The sequence below is a fragment of the Apis laboriosa genome, unplaced genomic scaffold, assembly GCF_014066325.1.
Source record: "Apis laboriosa isolate Shangri-la unplaced genomic scaffold, ASM1406632v1 scaffold42_cov153, whole genome shotgun sequence".
Taxonomy (NCBI): domain Eukaryota; kingdom Metazoa; phylum Arthropoda; class Insecta; order Hymenoptera; family Apidae; genus Apis; species Apis laboriosa.
The window spans coordinates 1,628,019-1,652,579 of NW_025223257.1; the positions used below are offsets into that span (position 1 = coordinate 1,628,019).

The 24,561-nt window shown below is 35.4% G+C and overlaps 5 protein-coding genes across 8 annotated transcripts; 4 read left to right on the top strand and 1 right to left on the bottom strand.

The window, feature by feature from the left end:
• Window positions 1-7,056: 7,056 nt before the first annotated feature.
• LOC122716104 (transmembrane protein 45B-like) lies at window positions 7,057-8,311 on the top strand. The gene is made up of 2 exons (XM_043938863.1): window positions 7,057-7,200; window positions 7,354-8,311. The coding sequence occupies exon 2, from the start codon at window positions 7,426-7,428 to the stop codon at window positions 8,185-8,187; it is 762 nt and encodes a 253-aa protein (XP_043794798.1). The 5' UTR covers window positions 7,057-7,200; window positions 7,354-7,425; the 3' UTR covers window positions 8,188-8,311.
• Window positions 8,312-8,995: 684 nt separating this feature from the next.
• On the top strand, window positions 8,996-11,632 carry LOC122716102. The gene is made up of 6 exons (XM_043938859.1): window positions 8,996-9,307; window positions 9,370-9,539; window positions 9,617-9,865; window positions 9,964-10,124; window positions 10,234-10,323; window positions 10,385-11,632. The coding sequence occupies exons 1-6, from the start codon at window positions 9,147-9,149 to the stop codon at window positions 11,453-11,455; spliced, it is 1,902 nt and encodes a 633-aa protein (XP_043794794.1). The 5' UTR covers window positions 8,996-9,146; the 3' UTR covers window positions 11,456-11,632.
• Window positions 11,633-11,713: 81 nt separating this feature from the next.
• On the top strand, window positions 11,714-14,437 carry LOC122716103 (cysteine desulfurase, mitochondrial). Of its 3 annotated transcripts, XM_043938861.1 has the most exons (11): window positions 11,714-11,848; window positions 11,946-12,151; window positions 12,274-12,353; window positions 12,424-12,540; window positions 12,637-12,774; window positions 12,861-13,066; window positions 13,150-13,271; window positions 13,353-13,510; window positions 13,588-13,859; window positions 13,934-14,023; window positions 14,242-14,437. In XM_043938861.1, the coding sequence occupies exons 2-11, from the start codon at window positions 12,052-12,054 to the stop codon at window positions 14,303-14,305; spliced, it is 1,347 nt and encodes a 448-aa protein (XP_043794796.1). In that variant the 5' UTR covers window positions 11,714-11,848; window positions 11,946-12,051; the 3' UTR covers window positions 14,306-14,437. The 3 variants fall into 3 exon arrangements, with proteins under 3 accessions (XP_043794796.1, XP_043794795.1, XP_043794797.1); XM_043938860.1 differs by lacking the exon at window positions 11,714-11,848 and having other exon boundaries at window positions 11,864-12,151; XM_043938862.1 differs by lacking the exons at window positions 11,714-11,848; window positions 11,946-12,151 and having other exon boundaries at window positions 12,424-12,535.
• A 148-nt stretch (window positions 14,438-14,585) lies between these two features.
• On the bottom strand, window positions 14,586-15,843 carry LOC122716106 (ras-related protein Rab-6.2). 2 transcript variants are annotated; one of them, XM_043938865.1, is made up of 4 exons: window positions 15,825-15,843; window positions 15,505-15,713; window positions 15,026-15,270; window positions 14,586-14,856 (listed from the first exon to the last, which is right to left on the bottom strand). In XM_043938865.1, exons 2-4 carry the CDS (start codon window positions 15,682-15,684, stop codon window positions 14,658-14,660), a joined length of 624 nt encoding a protein of 207 aa, XP_043794800.1. In that variant the 5' UTR covers window positions 15,685-15,713; window positions 15,825-15,843; the 3' UTR covers window positions 14,586-14,657. The 2 variants fall into 2 exon arrangements, with proteins under 2 accessions (XP_043794800.1, XP_043794799.1); XM_043938864.1 differs by lacking the exon at window positions 15,825-15,843 and having other exon boundaries at window positions 15,505-15,814.
• Window positions 15,844-16,719: 876 nt separating this feature from the next.
• LOC122716119 (COP9 signalosome complex subunit 8) lies at window positions 16,720-19,025 on the top strand. The gene is made up of 4 exons (XM_043938890.1): window positions 16,720-16,888; window positions 17,039-17,109; window positions 17,980-18,158; window positions 18,362-19,025. Exons 1-4 carry the CDS (start codon window positions 16,832-16,834, stop codon window positions 18,616-18,618), a joined length of 564 nt encoding a protein of 187 aa, XP_043794825.1. The 5' UTR covers window positions 16,720-16,831; the 3' UTR covers window positions 18,619-19,025.
• The last annotated feature ends 5,536 nt before the right edge of the window (window positions 19,026-24,561 follow it).

Genomic DNA, 24,561 nt, shown 5'->3' on the forward strand with positions numbered 1-24,561 from the left:
GATGATACGCGACGGCCATCGACAGGTCGGTATCTACCAGCAGAAAGTCTCTCAGATTGGTCGTCGACATTATCGAGACGATCGCACGATCGATCGATCCTTCCGTTTCTATTCTCGATCGCGTTCCATCGTCGAGGGAGGACGATTGTCACGATTGTCATTGACTTGTCAACGAATTGATACTTCCCGTTCCCCCGTTGAATTCATCGCGTCGACTTCGAACGTCCAATTTCTCCAAAAAATTGTATACTCTCGGTGATTACAACAACGGTGATTTAGATTCCGGGGAATAAATAACAACTTGAATTCTTTTTCATTTCGAAGGACGACAGATTCGAAGTATCTCAAAGTAATCAAATCCCCGAAACGTCGGCCATCTCGATTGATATCTCGGTCGAATCTATTCTATTCGATTCCCGAACCGTTCTTCCTCGAAATCAACCACTGTCTTCCATATTCGCGTGCATCTTGGCGAAGCTTTCCCGACGAAACGACACTGTCAATGACGGATTACACGGATTACAAAGGCTCGCGTGTTCGGCGACCGGATGTCGGTCTCACCATCCGTCCGTATAATCTCATAGCGGCGAATAAAATCACACGACGAGAAATCACACGACGAGTCAGTCGCTTCCTTGGAGAAAATTTTGTCTCGCGATGGAAACGTTGATCGGGATGATCCCTGGCAGATGATCGACGGAGATCGCGAACGATCCGTTGGCCGTTGGAGCCGCCGAGTTTGCCGCTGCTGACGTGTGTGCGGTGGCTGCTGGCGAAACCCAACCAAGGTTTCAGCTGCGGACGGAAGGGTGAAGGGAGGTCACGGAGTTGAAGGTAACAGCAACCACCAATGGGGCGGTACCAGGGGCGGAGCAAAGAGCAACCTAAAAACACGCCCATCTCGTTGCACGATCGTAGGCTGCAACACCCCAAGGAATGCTCCATCCCTGTCACGCTCTGTCCCCCAGCTATCGTTCGTCTTTTCCTCTCCGGCTACCTTTTTCTCTCCCCTCCCAATCTTTTTTTTCTTTTCCATTTTCTTTCTCTTTTTTCCTCCCTTTTTTTCTTCTTCTTCTTCTTCCTCCTCCTCCTCCTCCTCCTCCTCTTCTTCTTCTCATTCAATTGGGACGGAGGCGACACGAAGCGCGACGACGTTAAAAGTGCAGGCGGAACGACCACGAGCCTCGACGTTCGACACTCTCTTCATCGATCTCTCTCTCTCTCTCTCTCTCTCTCTCTCTCTCTCTCTCTCTCTCTCTCTCTCTCTCTTTCCTGGTCAAACCTTGTCAGGGGATTACGATCCATCGTTTCCCCATTGGAGGGACGAGGACGAGGAATCGCGCTCGTGGAACGGGAAGTGTTAATGGCTCGATTACGCGTCTATGATCTCGCCTCGTCTACGATAAGGGATGATGATGATGGGAAGAAGGGAGTGGACGAGTTTTGCAATTTTATTTCGCTCTTGTTCGTCGATCATTCGAATTTCGGGGAGTTCTGTGGGGTGTCGAATGGAATTTTTGAATTTTTTCCGCGTCCGAGGAGACCATCCCTCAAGACCCGAGTATCGGGACTACGCGTTAACTATATTCGGGCGAATGGTGCGCGTGCTTATTAAAAAAATATTTGCTTAGAAATATCCGGGGAAAGGTGAAAGCTGGCGGTGAAATGCATTGAAAAGATTCCTGTGACGGTGTACGGAAGGGTGAGTTGCATCGAGCCTCCACGCCGACGAGGTTCGGAAGAGAAAGGAGATGGAACGAAGAGAGAGAGAGAGAGAGAGAGAGAGGGTTTGGATCGAGGGGTCGACGAATGAGGCAGCGAATGAATACCGAGTATGGATTCGTGAGGAGCCAATAGGGGTGCGCGATGTCCTCCCTCGTTCGAGGGAAGCCACGCCAATCGTGGGCGTCCGTCACCCTCCGGGCTTTTCCAGCGAGGGGTGGCGATGGTAGAGACGCACAGCTCGCTTCGAGGGCTTTACCTGGGCCGGCTGATAAAGACAGACAAACCTCTGTCTTCTGTGGCGGATCATGCCAGCTTTGCCAGGCAGACGACCTCGTAGCAACCACACCTCCACCTTTGCATCCACTTTCATTCACTTACAACCACTTTCTACTGACGCCAATGCTCCGACGCCTTTTCTTAGATTACGCGCCTGTTTCCTACCCTCTCTTCCACATCCACCGTGATTAACGGATTATGAAACTCGCCGCTGGAATAGAGAGGAGGGTGGAGAAAGAAAGAAAAAAAAAAAAGGAAAAAAAAAGGAACGGCAAAAATGGAAAAGTATTTTCCTCGCATATTTTTCCAGGCAATGTTTTTTTCCTTTTCTTTTCTTTTCTTTTCTTTTTTTTTCCTTTCTTTTTTTTTTTTTTTGCTACACATTAAGTACGCGGATTTTAAATACGCGGTCGTGGTGGAGGATAAAGGGAGGAATTTAATTAATTGGTTAATTTGATGGAGCGTAGTAGCATATCCTAAAGAGGGAGGGGAGAGAGTATTAACTCCTGGAAGGAATCTCGTCATCGTATGGAGGGATACACGCGTTATTTACGAATCTTATATCGAATGAGATTTTATAGGAACGAAACTGAACACGCGCGAGGTATATACGTATATAAAAGCTTGATTCGTTGTTTGGTTGGCGACGAGTTTGGCGGTGGCACACGTGGCGTGTCATGCGACGAGCGTGGCCGAATGCAGTGCATGCAGTGTCATACGCAACCACTCGAAAAAAAAACAAAGGAAAATTTATATTCCCGCGATATCGACGCCAGTGGTAGTTTTCCATTCTCGTCGAGAGATCGTGGAGAGAGATCGGTCGACGATACTCGTACACGCGCGTGTACACGAGTGCGATACAAGTGAATATTATTACACGTCGAAAGGAAGTGAAAAATTTTCCAGAACGGAAGTAGAGATCGTTCTTCCGCGATCTTCCCTGATGAATAACGATCAATTTCGATCTCTCGCCCGCTTATATTTATATATATATATATATATACACACACACTTTTATTGTTTGCCAGCGTTACCGTTCAGGTGCAGGTATATTTCCGTCAGATATATTTGCGTCACGGTCGAGCGAAGCGGGCGAGGAGAGTCGGCGAGTAATCTCGTTTCCGCACGGTCCACGAAGTTGAAACTCGGCTCGATTGGCGGCCAGCCGCGTCCAGAGCGTCCACGTTTCACCGTTTCGTTTCCTTCCCTCCCTCCCCTTTCCAGGAGGGAATCGTCCGCGGCAAACTTCGAGGGAGAGAGTTACCCCCTCGGACAATATATCAGTTTACAATGATAAAAAGCAAACACGGGAAATAACGCGAGGAATTACTGAACCAAACAATATGTCCCTCGTCTCTGGAGAGACGGAGTATATTTCGACCGAGTAGCTCGGCAGCATCCGACGGAGGGTGTGCCAACACATTTTCCTTACAATGCGCCACGATCTCGTTTTATTTCATGGCGGGGCGATATAGCCGTGGGGACTGTAGGAGATGGATCCACGGATTCATTATCGCCCCGAAAGGAAAGGGGTTGAGAAGGTCCGCTGTAAAGTTGTATCGCTCTTCGTTTCTTCTTTGGTGAAAAAAAAAAAAAAAAAAAAAAGAAAAAGAAATTCTTCCCCCAATCTATCGATTGGGTTAAAACGATCCTTATAAACGAATGGAACGATTCGATTCACGATTCGCGTGTGAATCTTACTCCTCGGCAAAGAAGAAAGGGAGGAGCGGGAGAGGAAGAGAGAGAGGGGTGTGACGAAAGGGATATAGAGGGACATAGAGGATGACTAAAAATTGGTACCCTCTTGCTCCCGGGTGCCTCTTGGTGGGTAGTACTCGTGCAAGCAGCGACTAGTGAGGTAAACTCGAGTATCGGGGGGGGGGGGGAGAGGAGGGGGAGAGAGGGATACGAAGGGTTGAGGAACGAGGAGTGGTCGTCCGCCAGTATGGGTGTAAGGAACGAAGGGATAGCAGTGAATCGGGCTACGTTGCCTACGGGGGTTGAAGGAGGGATGGTTTTTCCTCAGTCTGAGCATTCCGTAGACGATACGCTTCGCTATACACGCTCGCAGCTTGCCTCGCTTCGTCTTGCCTCGCGTTCGACTCGCCACTCTCCCCGACTCGCTCTCTTTTACTCCGATTCAAGAACCGCCCCCTCTCCCATTCTTTTCTACCTTCCGCCTTCTTTATCCTTGCTGCTTCCTCGTCTATCCGCCGGTGGATTCGCGTATAGACGCGGGCCACCGGCAAGAAGTAGACAATTCACAATTAGCAAACACAAACAGAAGTACGAGTGGCTTCAAGTTGGTTGGGACGCGGTGGCAACGGGCTTAGCCGGAAGCGAATGGTGGGGTAGGGACTTCTGGGATGCGAAGCGACTAGCTTGGCAGTCCCTGAGCGTCAGCCTCCGCTCCGGAATACTCTTCTCGACTCCCGGCCCAACAGAGACCGGCGAAGGCGCGTGTATGTTCTGGAGATAACGGGTGTTGTCCTCCTACGCGTACCATATTTCGATTGCTCGAATTCCGGGGTACGAAATCTGTTTCGATTCGATCAATTTCGATTTTTCTTTCGATTCACGTATCCAGATGCGTGTAAATAAGAATTTCGCCCTCCTTTCGTGCTCTTCTCTAGCAAGAGCAGGACGTATCGTATCGATTCCTCGACTCTTTAAATTTTTCTTTTTCATTTCCATATGTGATCGATCGATCACGCGCGCGTTTAAAGATCAGGTGGGTGCAAAGATTCGAGATTTCGTTGGCAACGATTCGATACGATTCTCGTAAAATGTGATAATTGATCGTGGGTGAAATCATGTCACCATGTATCTCGATGACATCTCTTCCGACCGATCAATCGTACGATTTTCTCTGATCCCGTCTGGCCTGGTACACCCGGTATATACGCGCATCGGGCTCTCACCGTTGCGTTGGAACACTTGAAGCCCCAACCAGTTACGGCAACAATAGGCTTTGTCTTCGCGCCGTCGGCGCTCGCAAATTGGTAGAAATCTTGATTAAAGGTGCAATTCCGCTGCTGCCTACGGACAAATATGAATTGCACCCCCAATGCTCCCACTCCCTCGCCTCCCTCCTCCTCCTCCTCCTCCTCCTCCTCCTCCTCCTGCTCTTCCCTCCCCCCTCCCTCCGCTCCTTTTTTTACCGTTCCGACAAATGAAAATGGAAAAAACGTGTTGTGCGCTATCTGTACGCTTCTTATGGCGCGACAAGTCTGCGGCTTTCCAAGGATCAAGATGATGGACCTATCCCCTTTGAAATCAGACACTGTCTCGTCGTTAAAGATATCGTCGATACGGTTAAGAGGGAATGTTGATCGTTTTCTCTCTGTACTCTCTTCCTCTCTCTCTCTCTCTCTCTTTATCCGTATCGTCCCCTTCCCTCCGCTTCCTTGTTACCTCGTTTCGCCCGTATTAAGAAAGATGTGTTTCATCGGGCCAACGATGTATTTATCCGCCGATGCATCCGGTGATTCGATTTCGTTCATAGTTCGAGGAGATAATCCGATTGCGAGATTACACGGCGAGATTCGGATCGATAGAGCATGATCCCGGCAATGGGAAAGGGAGAAACAGCAAGACACGTATAGAAATGGAATATAATAACGCGTTGTATATGACAGATGCGACAGGACCACTTGCGATAATCCGCCTTGGATTTATCCTTTTCGAGAAAATCCCGAAAATAGGTAGGTGTATCATATGCGCATTACCCACCCGAAATTGCTCGTTAACATTTCGATTTGTACTGTTTTTTATGATTAATTAAGATTAATTAATAATTTTATGAATCTTTTTTTCCACGTTCCCTTTGTACGTACACGACACATCACTCTTTTTATTTCTCTATCTAAAAAATTTGAAAATCGAGAAATCTTGATATTATCCGATTGGAATCTCCTGCACACGCATCGATAGTCCCTGAAGGCTTGGACGCGTTCATGCTCATCCTATGCAGAACACACATCACAAAACTGAGTCAATTTACATAACGATAATTGAAACGTACATGAAAGCCCGTTCCCAAGTCATGGCAATACCATCAGTAAACGGGCTTTGAATTTCGAAAAGCGTATCGATATTCTCTGAAATCGTGTATCGATCGAGAGAGGGACTTACGAAATAAATTTGCCTGAAAAATTGCACGAAACGTTATTAATTTTATGTGCATCGCAGATATAGTAAGAATATATTCTCAAAATTTCTATAAAATAAAAATTTTTTAAAATTTGCAAAAAATTTTGATGAGTAGAATGTTACAGAACAATTGCAGTTTCGTTAAAAAATAACGGTAAATATATATATTTATATCCAGCTATAATTAATGTATAAATACTTTCTACGATATCTTTAAAGATATATATATATAAAAGAAATATGTAATATAACATCGATATAAAAAAATATATATATTTAAATGTTAAGATTTTTAATCGAAAGGTTAAGCAAAAAAATACATTTACAACAAAAATACAAAATACAACATTAAAGTTAATAAGATATCGAATCAACCTATTAAGAAGTTTTAGAAAGTATATACAAAAGGAGCAAATAAGTGGGAGAAGGATAGAGATAAAATAAAAATTATGAAATCAGCGCCATCTCCAGAGTGCCGCAAATGAAACACATATAGATAAAGAGAGCAAATAGAAAAAGAAAGATAGATATAGAATCAGAATTAACTCTTAACGCCATCTCTTGAGTGCTATAGATATTTATTTAGGCAGGGTAAAGTAGAATAAGGCAGAATTAAGCATCAGCGCCATCTCTTGAGTGCTATAGACATTTGTCTAGGCAGGGTAAAATAGAATAAAGCAGAATTGAGCGTCAGCGCCATCTGTTGAGTGTTTGTGAAAAAAATGTCTTTTGTATTCAAGAGATGGCGCTGACAGTACGATTTTTCACCTTATTCATTTATTAAAAAGTATTTTTAGAACTCAAAAGATGGCGCTAGCGTTCATTTATTTTATTTTATCTCTGTCCTTCTCTCATTATTTGCTTTCCTTATCTATACTTGCTCTTCTTTCTTATAACCTTATTTCACTTGCTGAATCGATGAACGATTTGCAAGTCTATTTTATACGTATTCCGTACCCAAAATATATCGGTATATGTAACTATCTATTCTAAAAAACATTCAAGATACAACATACAGTGTATTAGAAGTAAATAATTAGAAATAAAGTAAGTAGTAATTAGAGATAAAAGTTATTATTTGAAATATATGTTTATTATTTTTCTTTTCAAATTATTTATTTAGATTATATATTATAGTATATATAAAATGTTTAAATTACAAACTTTTCTAATTCATTAATATACATTCTATTTTTTCAGAATCCTTACGAATTTTATGTAATTTACGGAATTTACTATCCAAAAATAGAAAGTCAATTTTATATATATCTCATGGATAGCTATTTGCCTTGTATTCTTACTGGTTTTATATTTTATGCCTTTGGCTTAAAATGGTGTTATGAATATGCTAAATATTGGGTATCTTTAAGACCTAGGGATGATCCTCACGCGACAAAGGGATTAAGATTTATAGAAAAATGTGAAAGACTTATAAATAGACATCCTATAGAAGGAAGTTTGAAGTTAATAGCAACCGCCGTAGGATTAGCTGGTACATTAACCGGTGGTCTGCAACAAGTTGGAACTGTTTCACCAAAAGTTGTACTTGCGACAATCTATTTATTTTTTGCATTTTCTGGTCTAGTTGATGTTTTAAACTTTTATTTTCCTCATAATGTAAGCGAAGGATTAGTTAAATTGGCACTTGCTCAAAGTTTTTTCATAGAAGGATTTTTATTCTTATTGGGAAGTGTTGGAAACAATGCATTAGTTGATAAAATTTTAGCCCTTATAGTATGGACAACATCTTTGGCTATTACGTTAGAACTTGTGTGGCCTGAATTGAAACTTTTAAGAGCCTGTACAACATTACTTCACGGTGGTTGGATAGCGCATGTAGTAAGGGTATATCATACAATGCCAATGTTACCAGAAGGTATTGCATTGATATTTTCTTGGCATGTAGCTGCTGCTTCAGCTGTAACATTGTGTGTAGTAGCTGCAACAAGAAGTTGTGCTCCCAAACTCATGATGGAAGAACCGCCAGAGATACCTATTTATGATTATTGTCAAGAACCAGACCAGAGAATGTAAATTATGAATGGATGCAATATATAAAAACTTTGTGCCAATATGAAATTTTTATAATATGCATAAAAATAATATTTTTAAAGTAGTAGATCATTAGCATTGTAGAATCAAAAAATCAAAACATAAATCAATTATAATTTTTACACACAATGTTAATATTTTTTTACTTCATATTTAATAACTTCATTTTATAATACAACGAATAATTCTATTTTTAACTATATTTTAACTATATTTATACAATAAATGCATATAACATAAACAATTTTATAATATCCTCAAGTTGTAGGTAAAATACTCATTAGGAATTAAGAGGTGCCTTATTATTATTGCTCACTTATTTATTAATAGAAAAACGCCGCGTAATTTCATCTTTTGTAATATGTTTTTTATTTTTCACAAACCTATTATATGTACCAAAAATATCGTATAATTGTACATTGTAAATATATTTTTTTTTTATTAAACTTTATAATCCACGAATAATTGTAATTTATTATAATGTAAATAGCAAATTTTCCTTTCATATAAATTCATTTTATCTAAAGAATAATTAAAAAAATTGAAAATTAATTATTATTAATGTTTTTTACTCGTATATAGTTATATTAAATAATATTAATTACGATCAAAATAAAATTATTAGACATATAATAAAATTATTAGACATTGATTTGAAATTCATTGCAATACCAACATCGATACGATATATGTCTCTATTAATAACCTAGATTTATTTTTACTAGTAACTAGTTATATCCGAATTATAACTATACTGTTATCTTTTTATCAATAATAACAATAAATTCAAATCTTGGTTAGGTTTTCAATAATAACATGTAATATAATAACAATAATGTACTATTTAAAAGATTTCTTTCATTATTTAATTAATTTTTATCTATGTGTGATATATATGAGTCTACAATGTAGTGCAGTTTATAGTCAATAATTATGGCCTGATGCTATTTTACTTTTTGAAAAATAAAGAGAAAGAAATGGAGACAGCAACAATTGTAGAACCTATGGAGGAAAGTCCTGAAAAGATTCAAACAAGTCCTCCAATACAAATAGTGAGAGTTCCAGTAAAACATGCTAATCTTGGAATAAGAAGCCATGCCATGTAAGAGTTTAATACAAGAAAGTTGCTTATTATATGATTACTGATTATTATTTATTTTTCAGGGATATGAGCACAATGGTGGAGCTTACATCTTTCAGTACACTTGGAAAAATACAACCATTTTTAGTTACTATAACAACTACTGCAGCATTATTGGTAGATTTACATTGTCATTTAACAGATAAAGAAGTTTGTGGCTATTTAGGTGGTCATTGGGATATTAATTCACATAGTAACTATATCTATAATGTTCAATAGAATTGATTACAAAATTTTAATTATTAAAAATTATTTTTTTTAAAATAATAGATTTATCTATAACAACTGCTTTTCCATGTCGTTATTCTGGCAAAGATAAATCAGCTGCAGCTGCAGTTGAAACTGAAATTGCAAGAGCAATGGAATGGAAACATGTGACTTTAGTTGGATGGTATCATTCTCATCCTAGATCTCATGCTTCTCCTTCTCTTAGGGATGTTGATTCACAATTAGATTATCAAATTAAAATGAAAGGACCTAGTGATAATGGTTATACACCATGTGTGGGTTTAATATGCTGTATGTTTTTTTTTACATATATATATATATAACAGGATTTATTATGTAGAATTTTATAATTAAATTCCATCAATTCAAAGAAAATATATTAATTTCAGCACCTTATAATACGGATGGCAGTTGTTATGAATCAAATTTTAATGTTTTTTGGTCCTTACCGCCTCCCGAAAATCGGCCTCATGAATACCCAAGACCAATGCTTTTGAGTTATACATTATCTCAAGAGCATTTTCTTTCTCAAGATACATTAGAAGAAATTGTAAATCCATTATTCTATATAATTAATAATTTAATAAAAGCAAAATCTCTTTAATATTTTTTTTTTTTATATATATATATATATATATTTTTCATATTTTTGCTTTTAGAGAAGATGCATAGAGTATTATAAAAGTGAAGGAGGTATTGATTTTACTGCCAATTTTAACAATAATACGACTTATCTTGAACGTTTAAGGGTAAGTTTATAAAAAATGAGATAAAAGTAATATTAATACTAAGATATTTCAATATTTTTAGTGTTCTTTAGCATCCAAGTTACCAGGTCGTAATAGATCGAACGGTTCGTACTGGGATATAATTAGAGAAATGATTTGTCCTGGTTCTGAAGATGGAACTTCACCGGAATTTTTGACTATGAAATTTCCTCTGGTACCAGTTTCAGAATCACTTGTTCCTTCAGTTCCACCAGGAGTTAGTCTTGCACCTAATAATGCAGCTGTCTTCCTAACACCTGTGAATTTTAAACCTGATGGTGCTATAATTACACCTACATCAAAATCTTTTGTGATGCAACCATCTACTTCTAGAGATAATATTAAAAAGGATATTATAAGTACGGATTCCGCATCTATTACGCAATTAAAAGATGGAAATGTTTCGTCTAAACAACATATATCACCATCAGAAGTAATGCCCAGTTTTCAATCTGGAGAACTCACAGTTTCTGTAAAAAATGCTAAATGTGATTATGATTTTGCACCTACTGATTTTTCGAAAATATCCAATGCTCTTGGAACTGATACAAGTATCAATAAAACGCGATCGTCCACATCTGATTTCCCTTTAGCTGATATAACGCAACAAATTTCTAAGTTTTCAGATTTATCAAAATTAGCTAATTTCTCTACAGCAGATTTAGCAAAACTTTCTGGATTTCCTATTCCAGATTTTGCGAGAACATCATCGCCATCGCCGTCTGCATATATGCGTAATATTGCGAATTTATTTGGTCCAATCGGAAAAATTTCTCCTGCAAGAGATATTGAATCGAACGAACGTAAATCAAATGATTTCAGTATAGTTGATTCTATTCAATCGCCATTTAAAGTAAGTTCTGGATCTTCAGAATCTTGTAGAAATTTTTCTGCAACTCCTGAAGATTACTCGACTGATCGTAAAAAAATGGACGTACAAAATGATAACGTAAAGCTCAATCGATCGAATGAGTATCAAGGAACAGAAGATCTCTCAATTTCTAAATCTGAGTTTAGTGGAATGTTGGACATGACTACAATTCATAAAAAGCAACAACAGTCACAAAGTGGTGATATTGGCGATTCGTTAAATTTATCAAAAGATCGTCAATAGATTTGCTACATTAATCAGTATTTCAGGATTATTATTATTTCTGTCTCTTCATATTATATTGTCTGTCTGCATAAATATATTTAAATGTGACTTTTATTCTTACATTTATTACTTGCGCAATACTTACACATGTGCATATTAAATTATTTTTTTTTAATTATAGAAATATTCAAATCAGTGCGATTATTTTTTACATTTATTGTACTTAATAAATTAATGTTTTTTTAATATTTGTTCTCTCATTTGTTTATCCTTTCCTATGGATATAATAATTTTATTTTAAATAATAGTAATAACGAAGGTATATATTATATCTACATATACAAAAAATATATTGCATCATTTTATGTAGTATTCGCTGGGAATAAATGTGTATTTCCCAACATAATATTCGTAAGTAATAAATTATGAAGTTTATCAAAAGACATTAATTAAGTAAACATTTGTAAGTGACAAATATAATTTTTATATAATATCTATATTCATATAGGTAATATTTGAAACAAAATTGTACTTTGTAACAATTACGTTATCTAAGGTTAGAACATGTTATATCGTGACAAATGAAATAAACTTGTGTTGTTATAAGAATAATTATGTTTCGTCCATCAAGAAATTTATTATATTCTTTACATCGTGTCAAGAAATGTTGTGTAGTTTATTTTAATCAGGATTTATCAGAAGTAGACAATGAATGTAAGAATACTATTTTATAAAATTATGTATATATTTATTATGTTTATTATGTTTATCATGTGTTAGTATATTAATTATATTTTTTATTAATTCTAATACATTGATATATGTTTTTATTTCAGCTATTTTCTCAGATGAATATAAAAGGAGATCTGCAGAAGGCAAGCCACTTTATTTGGATGCTCAAGCAACTACACCTATAGTAAATAGATTTGATGATTTATATTATAAATATTGACATTGAAATTGAAATCTTTTTAATTTTTATGTAGGATCCAAGAGTATTAGATAAAATGATGCCATATTTTACATCATATTTTGGAAATCCACATTCTAGAACTCATGTGTATGGATGGGAATCAGAAGCAGCTATTGAACTTGCACGTAAAGTTAATATCATATATAATTTAAATTTAATTAAATTACTTTCATTGAAAAAAATAATTATTTAATAAAATGATAATCAAATATTTCATTTTTAAAAGCAAATAGCAAATATAATAGAAGCAGACACCAAAGAAATTATATTTACATCTGGAGCCACAGAATCTAATAATATAGCTATTAAAGGTGTTGCAAGGTTCTACAAAGAAAAAAAAAATCATATTGTGACGACTCAGATAGTATGTTAATAACATTGGATTATTAACAATATATTGTTAATAATAATAATACGAATCTATTTTTATATATAATTTTATTAATATAGGAACACAAATGTGTATTAGATTCCTGTAGAGCTTTGCAAGCAGAAGGATTTGATGTAACTTATATTCCAGTAAATCCAAATGGTCTTATTAATCTTGACGAATTAGAAGATGCAATTAAACCAACTACCTCTTTAGTTTCTGTGATGATGGTGAACAATGAGATTGGTGTACAACAACCAATTACAGAGATTGGTGCTATTTGTAGGTAAGGAAAAATATATATTATGAATTCAGATTCAATACAATCATAAATTTTATTAATTTTATAATTTATCTATTAATTTATAGAAGGAAAAAAGTGTTTTTCCACACAGATGCAGCTCAAGCAATAGGAAAAATTCCAATTGATGTTAATAAAATGAATATTGATTTGTTGTCTATCAGTGGCCATAAATTATATGGTCCAAAAGGTATATTTAAGATATATTTTTGTTATATTTTTTTAAATTATTGGAATATTTTTATATTATAGAATATAATGGAATTTTTAGGAGTTGGAGCTTTATATGTAAGAAGAAGACCAAGAGTACGTGTAGAAGCAATTCAAAGTGGTGGTGGTCAAGAAAGAGGTATGAGAAGTGGCACTGTTCCAACACCTTTAGCGGTAGGTCTAGGAGCAGCTTGTCATATAGCACAAACAGAAATGGAGGTAATATTAATTATAAACACATATATTTTGTCATATACTAAATATTTTAATATATTAATTTTATTTTTTTCCCTTAGTATGATCACAAATATATCACAATGCTTTCGAACCGATTAATCGAAAAAATAATGTCAAATTTATCGCATGTTATACGTAATGGAGATAAACAAGCTTGGTATCCTGGATGTGTGAATTTATCTTTTGCATATATAGAAGGAGAATCTCTATTAATGGGCTTGAAAAATATTGCTTTAAGTAGTGGTTCCGCATGTACTAGTGCAAGTTTAGAACCTAGTTATGTTTTAAGAGCAATTGGAACATCAGAAGATTTGGCACATTCCAGTATTAGGTAAATTACATGATATGATATATATATATATTGAAACAAAATAATTATTTTTTAATTATTTTTTATTTATATAGATTCGGTATTGGTCGTTTTACAACAATCGAAGAGATTGATTATACCGCAGAAAATACGATTCGACATGTTAAAAAACTTAGAGAAATGAGGTAGGTAAATAAGCTCTTATTTAATTATAATATATTTATTTGGTATGAAAATCACATATGTATTATTCTAATTTTATGAATATGAAAAGCGCGATATCATGAGAAACTGATAAATTTATTATTATATGGACGTTTTTTATAATTAAGATTATATAGTCTTAAATATTAATTATAATACATAAGTAGTAATATATATTTAAATTGCTTATTTTTCACAGTCCATTATGGGAAATGGTCGAAGAGGGAATTGATTTGAAATCTATTAAATGGACTCAACATTAGTGACTCTTTTATTACATATTTTCAACTATCTAATATGTAGATAGTATGAATTAAATATATATAAATAAGTTAAACAAAACTAATTAAGTAAAACTTATGAATGTGTAATAAATGTTTATTTAAAATTTTTTATTTTGTGATTTTTAAAATAACTTCAATTGTATATAAATTTTATTGATATTCCCCCTTTTTTCCCATTTTTTATTTAATGGTGCTTTTCTATATAGAAAAGCTTACTATTATCATTACTTGATACAAAAAGTTATTTTACACTCTGCAATAAAATATTGCAATGTGTTAAGTTATTATAAAAATGTTGCATCAGAAGCATATATTTGCCAATATTCATTATTTAGCATAAACATGATGGATCAGCAGCTTCATCAATGTATGAAATTTTAAACCTATCTTTGTCCATTTCATGCAATTCCATGCGTGATCTATTAGCTTCTACTAAATGTTGTGCTATATCTTCAAACATTTCATGTATTCCTTCTCCAGTCTTACAGGATGTTTTATATATACCAGAAATTAAATTATGGCATTGTTCACTGTAATGAATATATTAATGATAATATATATTATTTATATTATATACATTATTTTCTTTTATTACATATGTATATATTACATTGTACAGATTATATATACTATATTAATACAATTTTTATTGTGATTCTCACCAAATAATTTCACAATCATCAATATTATGAAACTCACCAAAATTGTTCCATTTCTGCATCTGTTACTTGTGGAGATGAACTTTCTAAATCACTCTTATTTCCACAGAGAAATATCTTTGCATTTTCAGCATATGTAACAATATCAAGCAAATGTTGAGATAAAAGATGAAATGATGTTGAATTATCTAATGCAAAAACTAATATAGCAGCTTCTGCAAATTTATAATAGCTTGATGTTACTGATGCAACTCTTTCCATACCACCTGTATCCCATAATTGCAACTGAAACATATGATAAAATGAAATATTTAATTAAATTTGAATGTGAATACATTATATATTTAAAATAAATATAAGTTTTAATGTACATCAATCTTCTAGGTACCATATAAAATATATATTTATAAAAATATATTTATGAAAAAATGAGATTAATTTCGTATTTAATTCGGTTTCAAGAATTGTGAATATATATATAAATATGTATATGTATATACGTATATATGAACATATTACTCGTATTCGTCTGTCTTCAACTACATATTCTTTATCGATATTATCGAGACCCAATGTCGATTTTCGATCGTTGTTTGCTATAAAAGTATTGTTCGCAAAACGTCTAAATATAGAAGTCTTTCCAACACCGTATTCTCCGCACAGAATAACTTTCTGCTCGGTTACTTTAACGGTAGCCATGTTAGGCTTATATCACTTTGCCGGTTGTACTAAAATATAAAAGCAATTGCATCAATAATAACGAATCATTATTGCTTGCATTTTTTTCAATAATGTGAAAATTTTATTCAATGGATATTTTCATGTATACATTCACTAACATGAGTGCGATGACAGTCGTGACAACAGAAATATTATATCAGTAACGGACCATAAATCACTACTATTATAGAGTATCTATTCACATTGTTACGGTGCAGTAGAAATTTTAATGAATTCATAAATAAAATATCGAATAAGTATCTATATTAAATTTAAAAGTGAATTTTAAATAAGAATTTTGTATAATATAAAAGTTTTCTATCGGATGTTTTTTTGTTATAATGCTGCAATAAATATAGTATTTATATTTACTATTATAATATTTTAATGAATTTATAAATAAAATATCGAATAAATATCTATATTAAATTTAAAAGTGAATTTTAAATAAAAATTTTGTATAATATAAAAGTTTTCCATCAAATGTTTTTTTATTAATGCTACAATAAATATAGTATTTATATTTACTATTATATTTACTACTATGCTGTTCAAATGAGACATGATTATTATTATCATAATTAATTAATAATTAATTATACGATACGATATATAATTAATAATACGAGATTTTAATTTACAAATATATCAATAAATTACAAATATATATATATATAATAAATATATCAAATCAACGTATTTATTGAAAAATTTTATATCACGTGATTTTTAATTTTTGAATAAGATTTAAAAATAATATTTTATTTTATAAATTTATATATATTTCATAATAGAATTATTTTGTTTAGTAATTCCAAAATAAAAGTGATCTATATAATTATTTATTTTATTTCATAATATATTCAATATATATACATATATATATATATATATATGTTTAGAATAAAATTAATTTTAAATAAATGGTTAATACAATTTTAAAAGTATTGCTTGTAAAGTGGTGCCATCTACATCGCAGTTATACAAGAATTGCAAATGTAATGTGTGTTAGTCTTCAGCTGTTTAGATCTCTTGTTTGACGTTAATTATTTCAATGCCGCCGCGTATTTTTAATACAATTGTTTCAATATCGTTTTTTTCATTGTGGAAATAACGAATTTTCAACATGGTGTTAAGTGAAGTGAATAAATTTCTTCATGAATTAGAAAAAGCTGAATTAGAGGTAAGTCATCATATGAACGATTTCAATATAGGTTATGCCGACTATTATACATTTATATATTATTTTGTTGAATATTTCTCTCAAATATTTATATATTATATTTTTTATATATTATTTTTATATTATTTATTGAATATTTTTTTTTTATAGGCGCCTGGTGGAGTTGCATCATCACAAACTTATGCTCAATTATTAGCTGTATATCTTTATCAAAACGATCTGTGAGTATATAATTTCTATTTTTTCCATTATATTTTTCATTATTTTAATTAAATCAAAAATAAAATAATATTTTTGATTGAAAGATATGTTATTGGATAAATATAAAACATTTTAAATTTACGTATTAATATGATTGTTTATATATTATACTGACGCCATTTATAAATCTATAATACAATATATCCATACTTGCGAAATATGTATAACCTTTTCTTCTTAATAATATCAAGTAATAATTGAAACAAAAATTTAATCATGTTTTATTTGTGTAAATATGACTATATAATATTATTTATATGTATTTATATGTATATTTTTATTTGTATTTAATGATGGTCTTTTTAAAAATAATAATTCAATTTTTAATAAAATAAAATTCGATCTATGATAAAATTTCTTTATATTGTATATTATTTTTTATGTATTAATATTTTATTAAAAATTATTTTATAAATATTTAATTAGTTTTATGAATAATATGTACATTGCTCAAGCTTCAATGCTTTTTAATGTACATAAAAAATTATGTAAAAGCGATTATATATAATTTATTAATTTATTGAATTTTTTTTTTTTTTCAATTACTTAATTAATTTATTGAAGTTAATTAATATTTAATTTTATCTTTGAATTGATTTATCTTTTTTATGTACGTATTAATTTACATTTTATGTTCCAATGTTTGTGTTCAAATATTTTTCTGAAGAAACTTAGTCTTTATTTTTACTTTAACAGAGCTTGTAACAATTTGCTTTTTACTTGGCTTTTTACTATTAACAATACCTCAACAACATAAATTCATTCCTTATAAGACCTGAACGAGAGAGGTTTCGATCTGTCTTTGTTTGATCGAAAAATCGCCGTCGCAGATGCAATGCCAAATACTTGTGGAAGCGGATACCAACGGATCTGAAAAGCGGAAATGCAGAACTTGGTCAAATATGGATGGTAGGACAGCGTATGTGGCAAAGAGACTGGCCTGCAGTTCATGTCGCCCTCAATGCAGAATGGAGTGAAGATGTTTCTGATATTATGGCTGCTTTGAAAGGTATATATTGCCAGAGTATCTATTCTAATTAATCATAATATTTTTTTGTATATTTATTTGAAAGTTATTTATTTTTTTCAGAAAGAATTTTTAAAAATTCTTTTTCAATTTTTTTAAAAAGCAAAAACTATACCTATGAAATCTTATATATAAAAAAAAGGAATAATTTTGATGCTTGCATCAATTATTGCTTGTTTTTTCAGATAATGTTCGAGAAAGGGCAATCACCTTAATATCAAAGGCTTATTCTTCACTAAGTTTAACCGTATTTGCATCAATGACAGGCTTAACATTAGAGGAAGCGCGTCGTGTAGCAATTGAAAGGGGTTGGAACGTAGATGGAACAATGGTGCAACCTTGCAAGATTCAGAAAGAAGAGAGTAACCTCGTGAACGAGGTGTGTCTTACTGAGGATCAGCTGTACAAACTCACTCAATTCGTGTCTTTCTTGGAAAACTGAACAAGCAATGAAAGTCATCAATGATGAAATTCACGCAACACAAAGACACGATCGACAGTACTTTAAACTTAGTTTTACCTCGTAATCATATTATATAAAGGAGGAAGTGTGCTTCAAAAGAGACACCTGTGTCCCTTCCCTAAGTATACACCCCGGACTACCTACGCGTCCTGCTCATTCAATCGGAAGACTCACCGATGAAGCTCGCTGTAAGCATGGAGTCAACAACTCGATTAATCAATAACCGCCTGCTATATGCGAGAAAACTGGCATTTTCTAGAAGAAGCACTTTCCACAGAAGAGAAGAAAAAAATACATGGACCGAATCGCGGATTTTAACTTAATATTCAATATATATATACGTTTTGATTAATCAGTTTAACAATTAAAATAGCTGGAACAAATTATTCTGTTGTATAAAATAATAATCACATACATGATCATGTATATTTCCTGATATAGCATCCCATGTGTAAAACATTGCTCACCTTTATCATTTTGTACTTTTTATTAATTTTTTTTTTTTTTTCAGATTCAATTTTTCTCCTTCCCCCCCTTCCTCAGACGAGCTTCATTTATTTCTTCGAGTAATGATATTTTTATTTTACTAACAAATTAATTTCTTCATTACCTCCATTAGAAGGTACATGCTCGTAACATCTAATTTTTTAAATATAGGATTAAATTGTGTAACATCAATACAGGATTCTAAAGCGATAAAGTAATGCTAGCTAGGGGAAAGGGTGATCTCGAAACGAGTGGCTTCAATCGCGCGTGAAAGCAAGCGGGTGTATCGTGTTCGGTAAGGCTGTTGGAAAAATCCGCGCAAGGAGATTCTGCCGCGGGCATTGCGTCATGCAAATCGAATCCTCGCGGGTCAGAAAAATCGCGGACAGATAGGTATGCTCAGTTGGCTCGTATCTTGTGGCCCCCGACATGCCTCCGAGTAATTCTCTATGAAATCGATTCTGACCGTCCCGTATTGTAAACGTTGAATATGCACAATCGCACGACCATTGCGTAACGTTAGATATTCTCAAAGAAATCGTTTCCACTAGTCAACAGGTAGCCAGTGTGTGCACCCACCGTCATTGGTGCCCGGTTATTCTTTTTTGGCTCCGCTACTATTCTAGAAAGTTGTTGCACCGGTATCACCAATCCTACACGATACGCGAGTTTCATATTTTACATGGTGTACCATGCAACGTGTAAATTTCCATAGATATCTATACTTAAAAAAAAAGTGCCCCTGTTATCATTTCTTTCTTTTCGTAATGATTGATCTTTATTTTCTGTTAGATATGTTGTAATTGAAGTAATACGGGAAATTTATCGCAAAATATGAGTTTCGTTGAAATAATTTTGATATGCTATTGAAAGCTAAATATTTAGAAAATTCAACGTGTTGAAACGTGGGAAGAAATGAAAAGAAAATCCTCCGACGTATCTGGAAGGCGTTCCCACGCGTTCGTACCACGTCAAAGAACCTATCCTAGTCGTTGTTTATATCGTGAACGTGCGATCGGCACAATAATCGGTATCGAAAAAGGCGTTCGGTCAGCGGGGGGTTGCAAAATGATTAGAATGTATCTTAGGATGAGGATGACGATGTCGACCTCATGCTACATATAAGAGACTCGTTGCCATGGCGTATTCTATTCACTATTTCTTCGAATAATGCAGATTCATCATCGTTCCAACGAGCGATGATTGCATCGCGATATCGTGCAATATCTTTTTCATTTTTTTATTCTCCTCTTTTCACGAACTCGTTGCTTCGATAGGCAACGATTATCCACAAAGGGTGAAGCAGTTGCTTGAGAATAGGTGAATGAGTTATGTTTCTTTTTTTTTTTTTTTTCTTTTACTCGCAATATTCGAATAATTAATATTATAATTTAAAGTATAAACGGTATATTGAATATCCTACTCACATATTAACATTTTCAGGGATATTCTACGAGATCAAAGTTTGATTAGAAGAAAAAATTAACCGGATCCAGATGATCAAACGCTACTCCCTCGAGTATCTGCACGATTTCTAGAAGCTTGTACGCTCGGTACCACCAAGTATTACTAAAGACGAGTACTAGTTTGCAACATAAAACGCGAAGGTGAGAGGCAAGAGGGAAGACCCGGGTTACCAGTTACCTTACCTGACCTCCCCTCGTAAGAATACGCGCCGGTGACTCGCGTCTTCTTTCCCGAGAACGTAGCTGCGCCGCGGCCTGTTGCAGTGACCTTTGCACGTCGCGGAAAACGCCGATGCTCCGTGAGCAGCGAGCGAGTGGCACGAATCGAACGCGACTAGTCGATTTCGAAAGTCTCATCGCGGCGGAAGAGCCGTCGGGGTGAGAGGACAGGGACGAGGAGGATGATGATAATGATGAAGAACAACTAGAAGGCCGACGAAGAACGTTCCCCTTCGTTTAACTATCGACGTTCCTTGTTAAGTCACTGATAGATCCGTTCAAATGGAGAAGCAGAAGGGGGTGTTTCGACACCTGTCGTCCCCTTGTTCGTCGAGCACCACAAGGTCGTTTGGAAACGTATTTGTACAAAGAAAGATAATAGAAATGATGTTTAAATCATAAAAAAGTTTTTCTTTGTGCAAAATTGGTAAGTGAAATATCTGTGGAAACTTTGCCATTTGCGAATACTTCATTCAGAGATCAGTGAATAATAGAGGGTGTATAGTGATTATTAAATTAGTCATCGAAACAGGAAGATGATGGATATCTCTTTCTGTCTTCTCTTTTCTTCCTTTCTCTCTCTCTCTCTCTCTTTTTTTTATTTAATTATCTAATCTGAAAAGAAGTAACCTTATATATTTACACTTTCATACTCTTTGATTATTACATTTCCTAAATAAAGTGAAATGATATTAAATAAATATTATTATAACAATGTTTCCAGATTATCCAGTTTAATTAATGCCGAATCGTGCAACACAGAAAACCATTTGATTAGTTAGAGATTGCATCTGAATCATGATTCGAAGAATCCCCAATCTCAATCCGATTCCAGCTTATCAAGTCAATTTTCTTCCTCTTCCTCGATGCTCGATTCGACCAATTCCCGAGAATTCGCATTAACACTTTTATCACGAAAAAACAAGTCCTACCTGTTATCGAACTGAAAACCATTTGGAATCGAGTGGAACAATAAGTTCGTCGAACCACTCTCTGCGGGGGTTGTACCGTTACGAGTACCAGAACGTGTCTATCGTCCAAAGCAGAAAGAGAGAATAGGTAAGGAAAAGAGAGGGAAAAGGCACAATTGAATGTTGGCGGATCCGTGGGCGGGACGCAGTTCGATTGTTTCTTTATCGCGATCATCCTCGCTCCTTCTTCTACGGCCCGGGCAATGGCAATCTCACCACCAATCCGCGCAATCATTCGTGTACTCGATAGATTTCTATATCGTGGCCTGTATCATTGTCCTTGTTGCGTCGCGCGACGCGTTGGTTCGCGCCGCGTTCTCGGTGGGTGCGCTCAGAATGCACCTTCTCCGCGGCATTCCACGCGGAAAGAAAAGCGATCGTTACCTTTGCACAATTGCATCTTGCGGAACGTAACGGTGATCGGCGATCTGCTGGGGGATCATCGATTCGTCTCGATCGAGACACCCCCGCAGAATCTCGGAATCCTCAATCGTGACATTTCAGACGCGAAACGAAGTCCGTGCTCGGTTTCGTGAGAAACGAATTTTGGGGAGCGTCCGACCAACTTGAATCTTAATGGATTTTAGAAGAACAATAACATGGAATGATAGTTTGGCGCGCGAACACGCGCGCTCAAGACTGTATCGCTCAAACTTTCAATTCTAGATCCTTTGTCTGGGAATGTCCGATCGAAGTATTCCCAACCTGAAATCCAATACGCAACAATGCTTTCTCGTGGCCCGCATTCGTTGGCCCCGGCTACCCCTTGCATCGTGGCTCGCTAGATTACGGGTCGATCAACGATAATCGAATTACCCGTGCCTGCGAAATATATCTAAATAAGGACTCTCACGCGGTTCCAGAGACGGATAACAGGCCAGTGTTACGTAACGGGGATGAAGGAGGGAAAGAGAAACTTGCAACACGACTGAATTTAACCTGCATTAGGAATTCATGACTACCGAAGAGAAATTGGCCGTGACGCTGTATCGTGACAAATATGCGGATAAAGTTCCACCGATCGACACGATAATCCTCTTCGTATTTGCAACAATGTGTAACTCTTACACTTTTTAAACTAAAAGAAAAAAAAAAAAAAAGGAATCCTCGCTATCCTGTTCCATGTCGAATCGTACGTTCTTTTGCATCTTTTTTTTTTCATCGATCATCGAGTCTCATCTTCGTTATTCCGGTTATTCCGTTATTCCACGTGCCTAGCGACACAAGATTTCGTATACAAGAAGAGAAGAAGAAAAAAAAAAAAGTAATAATTTTGCCAATTCCAAATGGACTTTCGACTTGCGAAATAGGAGGTAGGGCTAGACACTTGCAAGTCGAGTCAAGTAGAACTCGTTCCTGCGACTGGTCCGGCTATTAGCTCATATTCGAATTCATTTTTGATGTTCAGACTGCTCGTGGCAACCTCTATTTAATGACGAGCAATTAAACGTATCGTTACATCGCCGAGAGAAAGGTAACTGCGATCGGAAATCTGTAAGAAGGCTTGAGAAAAGTAACTTGTTCGCTCGCTGTTCCGCGAAAAGTAAGAGGAATCGTCCGAAAGCGGTTTTGAAAGCGACGTTGTACGAAGCTTTTTCGAGGGTTACGATGTTGGAAGCCGATAGGCCCCCTTCCTCGGTTGCATCGGTGGCACGCCACGAGGCGGCTGCATAGCGCAGCGTGCGCGCACGGCGGGCTCAGACTTCTGGGATTTCGCAACCGCGGCACTCTCGCCACTCCGGAGATAAAGAGAAATACCTGAGAAGGTGCAGGTGAGGCAGGAGGCGTAATGAGGCGGCGAGGGGGAGAGGAGGAGGAGGATAGCTTCTCGCTGGCGACCTAACACAAGAGTCGTAGAAAGAGAAGCGAGAAGGGAGAGGAATTGGCGGGAACAAAGACAGAGGGGACCGTCGAACGGGAGAGAAGGCAGCGAACGGAATATGGGATCACCTAAGGTTAGGGTTCGCGATGCTGCGCCCACGTACCTATTGTCTCTAACTTTCGTGCGCTGCGGGAAAAAGGACGCGAGTTGCCTACGGTGTATAGCGAGCTGCGCCACGTGCATCGTCGACCCCTTCTCGCTCTGGGATGCTCCGATATTTTGCTTCCTCGAGTGACGAAGAAAGGGAGAGAAAGAGAGAGAAGAAGAAAGATGCATCTTTGGTGCATGCGAGAGACGAATATTCGATTTCGTTTTGGAATTTTTTTTTTTTTTTTTTTTTTACCAGATTGGATTATACTTGTACTTTATACGAAACTTGAAAAAAAAATTTAACGCTTTTGTAAGGATGACAGACAAGTTTCGTTGTTTTGTGCATTCGTTTGCTTGCTATAAAGATAAGCATTCACGATCGATAATTATACATCGATGGTGAGATAATCGAACGTGTTTAATCGTCGAATAATTATCATCGATTATAATATTTTAGAAATATTGATAGTATAAATCGCTAGCCGTATTCCCGAACTCTTCTTCCTTCAGGGAATAAGCCGCACATGTGTCCTCAGGCTTGTTAACGATAGGGCAAATAGTAATTTCCCATTTATCAGATCGAGTCAATGACGTTCGACAAAAGTCAACAGGTGTATCGTGTAGATAAGTTGTACAGATGGATTAAGATAACGCTATTGCATTAGTTGCTGGACAGAGTGTCTGCAATTATCGTATATTTCGGATTGTCGATTTCATGTTATTCTAATCGGTGACCTATCAGCATTAAATCAGGTTAAATCAGGTGCATTCTTCTTTTTTCTCCGTAACGGATGAGCCAAATAGGTAT